This window comes from Mastigoproctus giganteus, chromosome 1 (genome assembly GCF_048544385.1).
Source record: "Mastigoproctus giganteus isolate SK-2022 chromosome 1, ASM4854438v1, whole genome shotgun sequence".
Taxonomy (NCBI): Eukaryota; Metazoa; Arthropoda; class Arachnida; order Uropygi; family Thelyphonidae; genus Mastigoproctus; species Mastigoproctus giganteus.
Window position 1 is genome coordinate 197,064,550 of NC_143575.1, and position 12,423 is coordinate 197,076,972.

Sequence of the window (12,423 nt, forward strand, 5' to 3'; positions counted from 1 at the left end):
TCTAACAGTCTGATTCCCAATATAATTCATTCCATTCTTCGCTGTGTAGTTTTCAGCTTCTCTTCCATTCTTTTGGTGAGCGCTCAAGTTTCACTTCCATAAGTCATGGTGGGGAGTATACATTGGTTCATTATTTTACGTTTCAGACAAACTGGGATGTTGCTCTTCAGTATGTGACTATATTTCCTGAATGCTATCCATCCAAAATATATTTTTCTCTTGACTTCCAGCCATTTATCCTTATTACAGCTAATAACTTGTCCCAGATAAGTATATGACTCCACCTTTTCAATTACTGCTCCTTCAATCATTATTTTCCTTTCTGTGGCATACTTGTTCATCATTACTTTTGTTTTAGCCATATTCATCTTTAGTCCTAAATCCTTACTGACTGTGCGTAACTGATTAAGATTTTCCTCTAATTCTTTGGGATCGTGGCTTGACCACAATGTCATCTGCAAATTGTAGATGGTTTAGGTACTCTCCGTTCATATTGACTCCTTTCTGCGACCAGTCTAATCTTCCGAAAGCTTCCTTAAGGGCAGCAGTAAACAGCAGTAAATCGAACTCCTTTCTCGATTTTAAATTTCCTACTGTCTTTGTCTAGTCTAATAAAGGAGGTAGCATTCCCATATATTTTCTTCAAAATCATAATATGTGGGGTATCTATGCCTTGTCTTTCTAGTGCCCGAAACATTGCCTTATGCTGTATGGAGTCAAATGCCTTTTCATAATCCACAAATGCCAGGCATAATGGTGTTTTATATTCAATTGCTTTCTCCATTAGCTGTGATATTACGTGAAGGTGATCCATAGTTGAGAATCCTGTCCTAAAGCCAGCTTGCTCTTTTGGTTGATTCTCATCAAGTATTCTTTCTAATCTGTTAGTTCACCCTTGTGAACAACTTTTAGATGTGGGATAACAAGCTAATTGGTCTATAATTTCCAATTTCTGATTTATCTCCTTTCTTATGCAGCAAAACCACGATTGCATTATTCCACTCTTTGGGCATCACGCCTTTTCTAATGCATTTTGTGAAGAGTCTTGCCAGTTTCTGTGTCATATCTCTTCCTCCCAATTTTAACAACTCTACTGTAACTTTATCTTTCCCTGGGGCTTTCTGATTCTTCATCGCACGTTCTACCTCATCAGGAAAGATATCGGGTATGTCGTATGTGTTACTAATTTGTGATCCATCTTCCCCACTGCTGGCATCATTCCCTCGCTCCTTGTATAATTCTCTATAGTAGTCTTCTGCTATTTGAATTATGCCTTCTCTGCTGTTTATAAGTACACCATCGCTATTCTTCAGTTTCAGTATCATTTGTCTTTCTGTATTACCTCTCATGGCTGCTGATTTAAATCCTTTGTTTTCCCTTAATGTTTGTTCTACTTTTCTTGTGTTAAATCTTCTTATGTCTTCTCCGAGTCTTCGGAGAAGACATAAGAAGATTTGCCCTCAGTCCCCAGTCCCCAGCTTTCACTGCCTTTACTCCTCAGCCCTCAGTCCCCAGCAGCTTTCACTCTCCCTCTTACGGCAGCGAGAGGATCACAGTGGAAGCAGAGGGTGCTAAGAATCTCTGGGTATGACCAGGTTGCTATGCACAGAAACTGAACTTGGCCTGTTATAACGTAAGATCACTCATTGGTGAAGACAGAATATTAGAGCTGGAAAAGGAATTAGAAAATGGGAATTGGAATATCATCGGTTTGGCTGAAACAAGAAGAAGAAATGAATCACTTATAAGTTTATCACGTGGAAATCTGCTGTTTATTTCTTCACTGAGATATAACACTGGATGTGGGATATAACACAAGATGTGAGCTATGATTACTTTCAAGTGACCACATGTTTTTGCCTTGAAAATGCCCAGAGATTGCAATTGACAGATCTTTTGTTTAACCCGAAAAAAAGGAGAGATTAGCTGAAAATGACTAAAATTTGTGTTTAGTGAATAACTTCATTTTTCTTCATGAAAAAATTATAATTTTCAGTGTTTAAATTTTATATAGGAAGCTGCTGCTAGGGGTGAAGATTATGACCGTTTAAAACTACTGGATATTGGTGCAGAAGAAGCTGAAAAATGGGAGAGAAAGAAAAAGAAAAAATATCCAGATCAGGGATTCTCAGGTATCAGTAAAGCATCATGTATTTAATACTTATTCTGTTCTCTGTTTTATCATAAATAATGTTTTATTTAATATCATTTATTTACTTCTTTCACCCAAATTTTTCTTTAATTGATTAGTTTAACAAATTTTTTAAAATCATACATTGTTTAACCAGTAACAAATGTTTGCTATGTTTTTATTGTGTGTTATTCTGAAGATTGGAAACCTGCACAAGAAACTGTTCAACGTACGACAGGATTACATTTCATCACTGCAACAAGATAAAGCTACAGAGACAACCTTTGATATTGGAACGCATGCATGCCTGTGTTCCCTTTTAATATTAGAGCAAATCTTCACTTGGAGATTTACTGTAATATTATTATATTATATTATATTAATATAATCAGAAATCTTGATATGCATTTAGGGAGCATACACTGCTCGTATACTTAGGGAAGAGGATGCATCTGCTGTTGTTCAGTAGATGCATCCTCATATAATGAGATGCATCCTCGTATCACTATATATAGTTTTTGCAGATAATTGTGTATGTCTGTTGAAAATAGAGAAATTTGAACTTTGTGTTGTTATCAAGTATCTCTGTCTGAAGGGTATGTCTGTAATACAGGTTTGTGTTTGAGAAGTTGCCAATACTGTGATACTCTGCTCCAGCATGTTTCACTATTTCCAAGTGGTGTACAGATTTTAGTCCCTGAGGGCAGTTATGTGAAGATGAGTGCTATTCAAATTGCCCGTCATCTTTAATTCAGAAACATAGCAATAATAGAAGTGAAGATGAAAGATCATTGATGGCTGTTAAACATGTTGCTGAGTTGGCAAATTTAAATGCAGTGTATAGAACAGGGGTCCCCAAACTTTTAGAGAAGTGGGCTACATATGAATTTTTGGAATATTTGGCAGGCCAGAGAAAATTCCTAATTACTGAAAACTACATTCTCTGCATAACTTTAATGTTATGCAGAGAAACAAAGTTTTATACCTGCCTATATCTACAGATTCAAAAATAAATCAATGGATATGTAATATAAAATGTACCAGTTGTATATCAGATTTTGTATGTTTATAAATATTGTAAATGTTTATAAAAAAATGTATGCACTGAATACAATATTTAAAGATTTTTAAATATTGTATTCAGTGCATAATTAGATTGAAGATCTACCAACTCTAATTGTAAATTCTCATCAACATCATTGATTGGTATGTCAAACGGATTCGGAAAAAGTTCAAACGCCTTTGAATTATTTTTGAAATCAGAAAATCTATCTGCAAAATTCTACTGCAACAAACTAATGTTTTGAACAAAATTTTCAGTGGAAAAATTACAACTAGGCATATTGTGCAAGGAAGATAAATTATTGCACATGGAAAATGTGAAAAATTATTTCCGAAGTAGTTGACTTTTAAATAACTCCAGTTTTGTTTTAAATGCTTTGAAATTATAATACAATTCATTGACAAGTTTGCCTCATCCTTGTAGTTGCATATTAAGAAAATCCGGGTGTTCACATATATCTATTAAAAATTCAAGATTCCACAACCATTTGAGATCTGACAGTTCTGGAACATGTTTCAATTTTTCGTTCATAAATAGATCTATTTCAATCCTAAGTTCAAAAAATCGCTTTGACATGTTACCGCGACTCAACCATTGTACTTCAGTGTAGTACAACAAATCACCATATTCAGCCTCAATAGTTTCAAGAAAATTTTTGAATTGTCGATGATTCAGACCAGTCTTGTGAATAAAATTTACTGTTGGTATTACAGTTGACACGACTGAATCTATGCCCAAAAATTTTCTGCACAAAGACTGCTGGTGAATTATATAATGAAATTGCATTGGTTTTTTTTAATATTTTTACTCTCAAGATATTTATGAAGCTGAGTCAAGAACTCAATTTTAGTACCGACCATATTTTTAATGCCATCCGTCGTAACTGCTGATAGCAAATCCCAATTCAATTTGAGGCTGTTAATTGCTTCTGACACACTCAAAAATATATTTTTACTTGTATCTTTCAAGCATTTTAATGCAACTAGCTCTTCAGTTACTGCAACGTTTTGATTTACACATCTGATATAAATTAGTAATTGAACTGTATGGCTTGTATCTTCTCTCATCAATTGCTATTGAAAAATGTGTGAATTCACAAACTTTTTCTATGAGTTGATTTTGAACATTGACCCCTAAATCTTCAGTTGTTCTAGTTACAGTTGATGAAGATAAACTTACAGATGCAAAATTCTTGACTTTCTCAGGACATACTTCTTCTGCAATTGCCAGACAAATTCGTTTTACAAATTCTCTATCTGTAAAGGTCCTTCCTTTTTTCGCAATGATTTGGGAGGCTTGAAAACTAGCTCTAACTGCAGATAAATTTTGATGAGCAAAAGTTCTAGTCTTCTATTGTTGACTTTGAAAAGTTTGGGTTAGTTTTTGGAGTTTTTTCTGTCACAAAGCTCCTTGAAATTTATCGTAATTTGAGACATGTTTTGTGGTGTAGTGACAATTCACATTATATTCCTAGAACACTGACAAGACATCATTGCAAATAAGACGTGCAGCTATCATTGAGCAGTGCAAAAAAGTAATTAATTGGCCACCGGCCAGTAAAAATTCAACACTCAGCATCAACTTTTCTTTTTTTCGACATCAACTTTGACACGATTTTTAAGGGGTCACCGGAATAAAAAAAAATACTCGTGAATATTGCAGTAAGCAAGCACTGAATGTGTCTTAAAATTTTATGAAATATTTTAGCATGAAGGTTATATTCATATCACTCTTATATCATGCAAAATTAATAATATAATTTATTAGGCTGTTTGTCTAATAAACTACATTATTATAATATAAAACTTAGTTTTATATTAAAATATAAAACTATATTATTAATTATAATATAGTTTTATAGTTTCGGGTAGCTTATGTATAGCCATTATTGGACCAATGCTTGCAGGGGGGGGACAGAAAGTGCTACAAATTTGAATATTTTAGGATATTACAAATTTCAAATTACAATTCTAAGGTATTAAGTTTTGAATTGCTGTTACAATAGAAAACAGGAAATCTAAGGTAATGCAAAGAGATTAAATTTGTACCTGCTGACAGCCTCCTCTTGCCCCGAAAAAGGCCTCTGAGGTTGGGAAAACTCATGTCAACGAAATAGGCAACTCATATGCCAACCATTAAGTTCAATTATTACTGTAAACAAAATGTTGATACAAAAATATAATAAAATAAAATGTGATAACTGTATTTACAATAAAACTGACATAATCTACCATAAAATAATATGAATTAAAACATCGTTACAATAAAATACTACAAAACATACGCGTAGTTAAAAGCGATAAAACCTGTAGCTTTCGGAAGTGTCGGCTTCCATCCTCAACAGTATCAAAGCTTCTTGCAACACCTCCTTAAATAGCAGGCTCATGGTGCTTCCACACGTGGTTCAACCAGCGCATGGTCTGAACCGGAAGCGTAAATAGCTCAGGAGCGTGTCAAACGGAACCATTCATCCGTACTCAGGACAATGGTTTCAAAGAGGGGATGCATACGCATGCCTCTGTCCCTATTAATAATATTGTTATCGAATGCGCAGATTCGCAAGCTCTCGAGCCATTTACAGTCCCAGAACCCATGTGCCCGGTCAACAATAACCGCATCCTCTGGGGAGATCTGATGCAGCTTCTTATCGGATGAGCAGATTTGCAAGCTGTCAAGCCATATTCGGTCCCTGAACCCATGCGCCCGGTCAACAATAACCGCATCGTCTGGGGAGATCCGATGCTGCTTCTTATCGGATGAGCAGATTTGCAAGCTCTCAAGCCATTTACGGTCCCAGAACCCATGTGCCCAGTCAACAATAACTGCATCGTCTGGGGAGATCCGATGCTGCTTCTTATCGGATGAGCAGATTTGCAAGCTCTCGAGCCATTTATGGTCCCAGAACCCATGTGCCCAGTCAACAACAACCACATTCTCTGGGGAGATCCGATGCTGCTTCTTATCGAATGAGCAGATTTGCAAGCTCTCGAGCCATTTACGGTCCCAGAACCCATGCGCCTGGTCAGCAATAACCGCATCCTCTGGGGAGATCTGATGCTGCTGCTTCGCAAGCTCTCGAGCCATTTACGGTCCCAAAACCCATGTGCCCAGTCAACAATAACCACATCCTCTGGGGAGATCCGATGCTGCTTCTTTGCAAACTCTCAAGCCATTTACGGTTCCCAGAACCTGGCCAATTACGGTCCCAAGAAGCAGCATCAGATCTCCCTAGAGGATGCGGTTATTGTTGACCGGGCGCATGGGTTCTGGGACCGTAACTGGCTCGAGAGCGTGCAAATCTGCTCATCCGATAACAATACTATTAATAGGGACAGAGGCATGCGTATACATACCCCCTCTTTGAAACTGTTGTCCTGAGTACGGATGAACGGTTCCGTTTGACACACTCCCGAGCTATTTCTGCTTCCGGTTCAGACCATGCGCTGGTTGAAACACGTGTGGAAGTACCATGAGCCTGCTATTTAAGGAGGTGTTGCAAGAAGCTTTGATACTGTTGAGGAAGGAAGCCGACACTTCCGAAAGCTACAGGTTTTATCACTTTTAATTACGCACATGTTTTGTAGTATTTTATTGTAACGATGTTTTAATTCATATTATTTTATGGTAGATTATGTCAATTTTATTGTAAATACAGTTATCACATTTTATTATTTTATGGTAGATCATATCAGTTTTATCAATTTTCACATTTTATTTTATTATATATTTGTATCAACATTTTGTTTACTGTAATAATTAAACTTAATGGTTGGTGTATGAGTTGCCTATTTCGTTGACAGCCTCCTCTTGCCGATGCTACTAGAAACTTTAAGTGCATACAGGCTGCCAGCAGTTAATTTATAGCAGAAGGATTAACTCCATCAACTAATAGGATACTGTCATGTTTTTATCCTGGATTCAGGGTTATTGTATAGTAGAAGCCAGGGGTGACCTTTGCTTCCATACTCCTGACATCAGGATTCATGTGCAGGCTGTTCAGGATCTTACTGATACCAATCATCAGACCATGCTACTGGTGCCAGGTTTTATCTTGGATCCAGGATTCTTGTGCAGTGGAAGCCTAGGGTGATCTTTGCTCACATATTCTGAACATCAGGGATTGTGTGCAAGCTGGCAAGGGATTAGGAAATCCCTAATTATCAATATTAATTACCAACACCGACTATATGTGTATATAGGACTCAGCAAGGTGCTGAGTCCTGTATACGCCTGTTGCTATTTAATGATAGGATCATGTTTAACAGATTATTTTAATGATGTTTCAAAGAATAGCTTTGAGTGAAAAAAAAAGTCCAAAATATCAAAAAATGTTATTCATAAATGGTTTTTTCACCTTTTCCGGTTTTTAAAAAGTTTTCCCCTTTGTTACCCCTGAAAGGTTGTCTGGGTAAGATATTCACTTTATTTGGAATATTATTATTATTATTATTAACCATATGGTGCAAGGAAGCCTGAGGCTTATGCTGCACCAGCCAAACAAAAAAATTCTGAATTACCCTGAGAGAAAGAGAGAGAGAGAGAGAGAGAGTTAGTTAGTTATTTGGTTTTTAGGAGCATTAGCAACTAAGGCCATATTGCTCTGGGATATGCGGTGGTCATTCCCTGACATTTCCGCATCCTCCGTATTTGGTGGTGACAGGCTTGAACCCCGGTCTAATCAAGAAGCGTGTGCTACGCACTGCTGCTCCTTCCCACCTGGCTATGGAGGCGCCGAGAGAGAGTGAGAGTGAGAAGTAGAAGTAGAAGGGAATCACCAAGAAAGAGAAGAATGATGATATCCAGCTCAGAACCCTGGTGTGCCAAGCCCATACTCACCAGAACCCCGGTTCCAGGATAAAAACATGACACTATGCTATTGGTTAATGGAGTTAATCCCTCTGCTAAAAAACTGCTGGCAGCCTGTATGCACATAAAGTTTCTGGTAGCATCGGCAAGAGGAGGTTGTCGGCAGGTAATTGCCATAAATATCTTCCCGTAGGATAAAATGTGTAATTAATGGAAAAATGAGAAATCATGCAAATGGCAATCATGACAGCCAAATTTAATCTTTTTGTATCTGGTGGGTATTTGTACTTGGCACACCCAGGGTTGTTGTTGTTGTTATTTGGTTTTTAGGAGCATTAGCAACTAAGGCCATATTGCTCCGGGATATGCGGTGGTCATTCCCTGACCTTTCCGCATCCTTCGTATTTGGTGGTGACGGGCTCGAACCCCGGTCTAATCAAGAAGCGTGTGCTACACACTGCTGCTGCTCCTTCCCACCTGGCTACGGAGGCGCCACACCCAGGGTTCTGAGTGGGATATCATCATTCTTCTCTTCCTTGGTGATTCCCTTCTACTTCTGACTCTTGTTCTCTCTCTCTCTCTCAGGGTAATTCAGAATTTTTTTTTTTTTTTTTTTTTTTGTTTGGTTGGTGCAGCATAAGTCTCAGGCCTCTTTGCACCATGTGGCTAATAATAATATTCCAAATATAGTGAATATCTTACCAGGACAACCTTTCAGGGTTAACAAAGGGGAAAACTTGTTTAAAAACCAGAAAAGTGAAAAAAACATTTATTAAATTCATACCTGCCGACAGCCTCCTCTTGCCAATGCTACCAGAAACTTTATATGCATACAGGCTGCCAGCAGTTAATTTATAGCAGAGGGATTAACTCCATTAACCAATATGGTGGATATACAGTGGCAGATGAAAATACCACATCACTTGTAAATTTTGCAAATGTTTTTTGCACTGCATTGTGGGTTGCAGAAATGTTTGAAATGCATTTGTTAGCTGGATATATATTTATATCTGTGAATGGAATCCAATAAAAAGACTCCACCTGATATACCTAATTGCCATAAGTATCTTCCCATAGGGTAAAATGCGTAATTAATGGAAATATGAGAAATCATGCAAATGGCAGTCATGACAGTCAAACATACATTTTATTGCATTTATGTGTAAAAACTGAAATGACAAGTTAACGTAATAGTTTTATGTACTGTAAATCAGCAAATGAAGTCCTCAGTATTTTGGTGTTCCTCCTTGAGCTGCAATTGCAGTCTTGCAACCATGTGGCATACAGTTAATCAACTTCTGGATATACAGTTGTCCGATTTCGTGGTACCACACCCTTACAATGCTCTCCTGCAGCTGAACCTTACTTGTTGGCTTCTTCTGAGCACTTTTATACGACATTATGTACCAGCAATTTTCAATAGGGTTCAAATCTGGATTGTTGCCATGCCAGTCCAACACTGTAATGTCTGTAATGCAAAGGGAGAAAAACAAGGAAAAACGGTGTATGTTTAAAGGTGTATGTTCAACTTGGAAAAACGGTGTATGTTCAGCTTGTGAGACAAGAAGACAAACTCATCATTAAATCTAAATAGCATAAAACTTGTCAATTTTGCTGTGTGGCAAGGTGCTGAGTCCTGTTGAAAAATGCAGTTTTGGACATCTGTGTGGTGATCCCTAATAATGGGTTTCAGGCACTCCTCCAAGATAGCAGTGTAGGTTTGTGCATTTGCCATTCTGTTAATAAATTTAATTCACCCCATCCCTTTGCTTGTTATGCATCCCCAGACCATCTTACCAGCAGGGAACTTAACAGTCAGTGTTATGCAGTCAGGATGGTATGCCTCCGATTTTCATCTTCTCACATATCACTTCCTATCTGAGCCACACAGGTTGAATTTCGATTCATCAGAAAAGATGACGGTGTCCCATTGCTCTTTTGTCCCTGAAACATGCATTTTAGCCCAAGCAAGTCGTTTCTTGTTTGTTGGGTCAACAATGCTTCTTGGGCTGATAGGCATGCAGACCACATTCCGAAAGCCGTCTTTGGATAGTTTGTGCACTTGTTTCAACACCAGAGACTATCTCAAAGTCCAGTTTTAGATCAGGAGCACCAGCATGGCAATTATGAAGGCATAGCCATTTCAAATATTGATCCAGAAAAGTGAAAAAACCATTTATTAAATTCATACCTGCCGACAGCCTCCTCTTGCCGATGCTACCAGAAACTTATGTGCATACAGGTTTCCAGCAGTTAATTTATAGCAGAGGGATTAACTCTGCTATAAATTGATCCAGGCCTGATCCAGGTGTTCTCTTCACATCACTGGTTCCACGCTTTAATTTCAGCACCCGGGATACTGTTGATTGGTGGCAGCCTATTTTATCAGCGATAACACGCCTAGGAAGCCCTTCCTGGGACAGAGCAACAGCTACACTTTTTTTCTTGTTGTCAACTGAACATATGGAGCCATGCTTACACCTCCGCAAAACAGGAAACCAAAGAGTATGTACCCTTCCAACACTGTATTTATAGAAACAGCTGATGCTGTTGTTGTTGTTTGGTTTTTAGGAGCATTAGCAACTAAGGCCATATTGCTCTGGGGATATGCGGTGGTCATTCCCTGACCTTTCCGCATCCTTCGTATTTGGCGGTCACGGGCTCGAACACAGGTCTAATCAAGAAGTGTGTGCTACGCACTGCTGCCCACCTGGCTACGGAGATGCCAAACAGCTGATGCAATACCTTGCAATTACTGTCTGATGCAACAGAAGCATTATCTGATGCAATACCTTTGCTTTGTAACAAACAAAATGACTGTAATCAAACAATATCTTATGCGTTTCATTACAAATGTTACTTTTTTTAAGGTGATGCAGTTTTTTGTCTGCCGCTGTATAATGCTGACAACCTTCTGAGGATAGCAGATATATCTTCTCTATGCCCTTGCATAAAAATGTGAAATGCAAATGAACCAAGAAATGATCATTGCTTTCCTTTTCATTTTATTACCTAAATCTTTCATGGGTAGAAAATGTACCTTCCCTATGATCTTTTTTAAATATCAGAAAAGTGATAATCATAATGTTTATATATTTAAAGTTTATATTTAAAGGTACATTTAATGTTTTTTGCTATATTTAATATTGTTATATGGAGAAACTTGCCTTAAAATCAGTCAGAAACACTAGGCACACCAACCAGTTAAAATTATTTACATTATTTCCTGCGGAGACGTCTTCCCCACTTAATGCAGATTTCTTAGTGCTCAATTTTTATGTGCCAATTGAGAATGCTATGCGGGGGATACCTGTATTTGAGAGACACTGAATATGAAAAGCTCACATTAGATATCGGGATATTTTTCTTGATAATTTGGACTTTTTCTTTGTTTAGAAATAGATTAGCAATTCAGTGAAATATGATCTTGAAACACACCCAAATCTTCAGTTAATTTAAATAAAGAGAGAAATTATAAACCATACTATTGAACTTAAAATTCAAAGTTGGTTTTGCATTAGAAATAACCTAATGCCTCGTGGAGCCACCTTTAATCTATATGGTCCTTATGCATCTTGACATGAGTTTAGTAGTAGTAGATGCTGCAAGAAAGCAAGTTACATAGCATCAGCAAAAAACAAAAAAAACTGTTCACCCATCTATACCCTCCAAGAACTTGTCTAGTTCTCCCTTGAATTTATTCATCCCATTCACTTCCACAACAGATGGAAGCCTGTTCCAACAATCAGCTACCCACTGGCTGAAAGCAAACCTCCACACATCTTTCGTGCAACCATTCTTCCTCAACTTGAATTTATCCCCTTATTTGTGTAGTCTCAGCAAGTGGAAGAATACCATTAACATTCAGCTTACTCAATCCAGTCAAGGCTTTAAACACCTCAGTCAGATCTCCCCACATGTGCCTAGTCTTGAGATGCTGCAATTTACAGAACTGAAGCCTTTTCTAAGTAGAACTCCTTTTGTTCCCTTCACCAATCTCGTTACCCTTCTCTGCACTTATTCCATCAGATCTATATCCTTTCTAAACTGAGGCCTCCAGACCTGTTTACAATAATATAGATGTGGCCTATTCATGGCCTTGTACAAAAGGATAATCAGCCCATCATCCTTACTAGCAAAGCTTCTGTATATAACTGACAAAACCCTTTGAGCTGTCCTGGCCACACATTTGCACTGCTCAGAGAATTTCATATCTGACTGCACAATTAACCCCAGGTCTTTTTCATTCTCTATTACATTGAGTGCAGTACCACACAGTTGATTAGTTACTCTGGGGTTACTGCTACCCGTGTACAGGTGGGTATATGGGATGTGTTAGAGTAACTAAGAATAAGACTAGGTGCATGTATACCAATGCTAGAAGTATAGTAAATAAATTTGAAGTGTTGGTCAAGACATCAAA

General features: G+C 37.8%; 1 protein-coding gene across 1 annotated transcript in view; it reads left to right on the forward strand.

The window, feature by feature from the left end:
• LOC150091431 (pre-mRNA-splicing factor SYF2) overlaps window positions 1-12,423 on the forward strand; it is a 111,071-nt gene that overhangs the window by 24,711 nt on the left and 73,937 nt on the right. Inside the window, exon 3 of the mRNA XM_090383884.1 lies at window positions 2,015-2,132. Coding sequence (XP_090240010.1) covers window positions 2,015-2,132 — 118 coding nt within the window. The remainder of the gene's footprint in view (window positions 1-2,014; window positions 2,133-12,423) is intronic.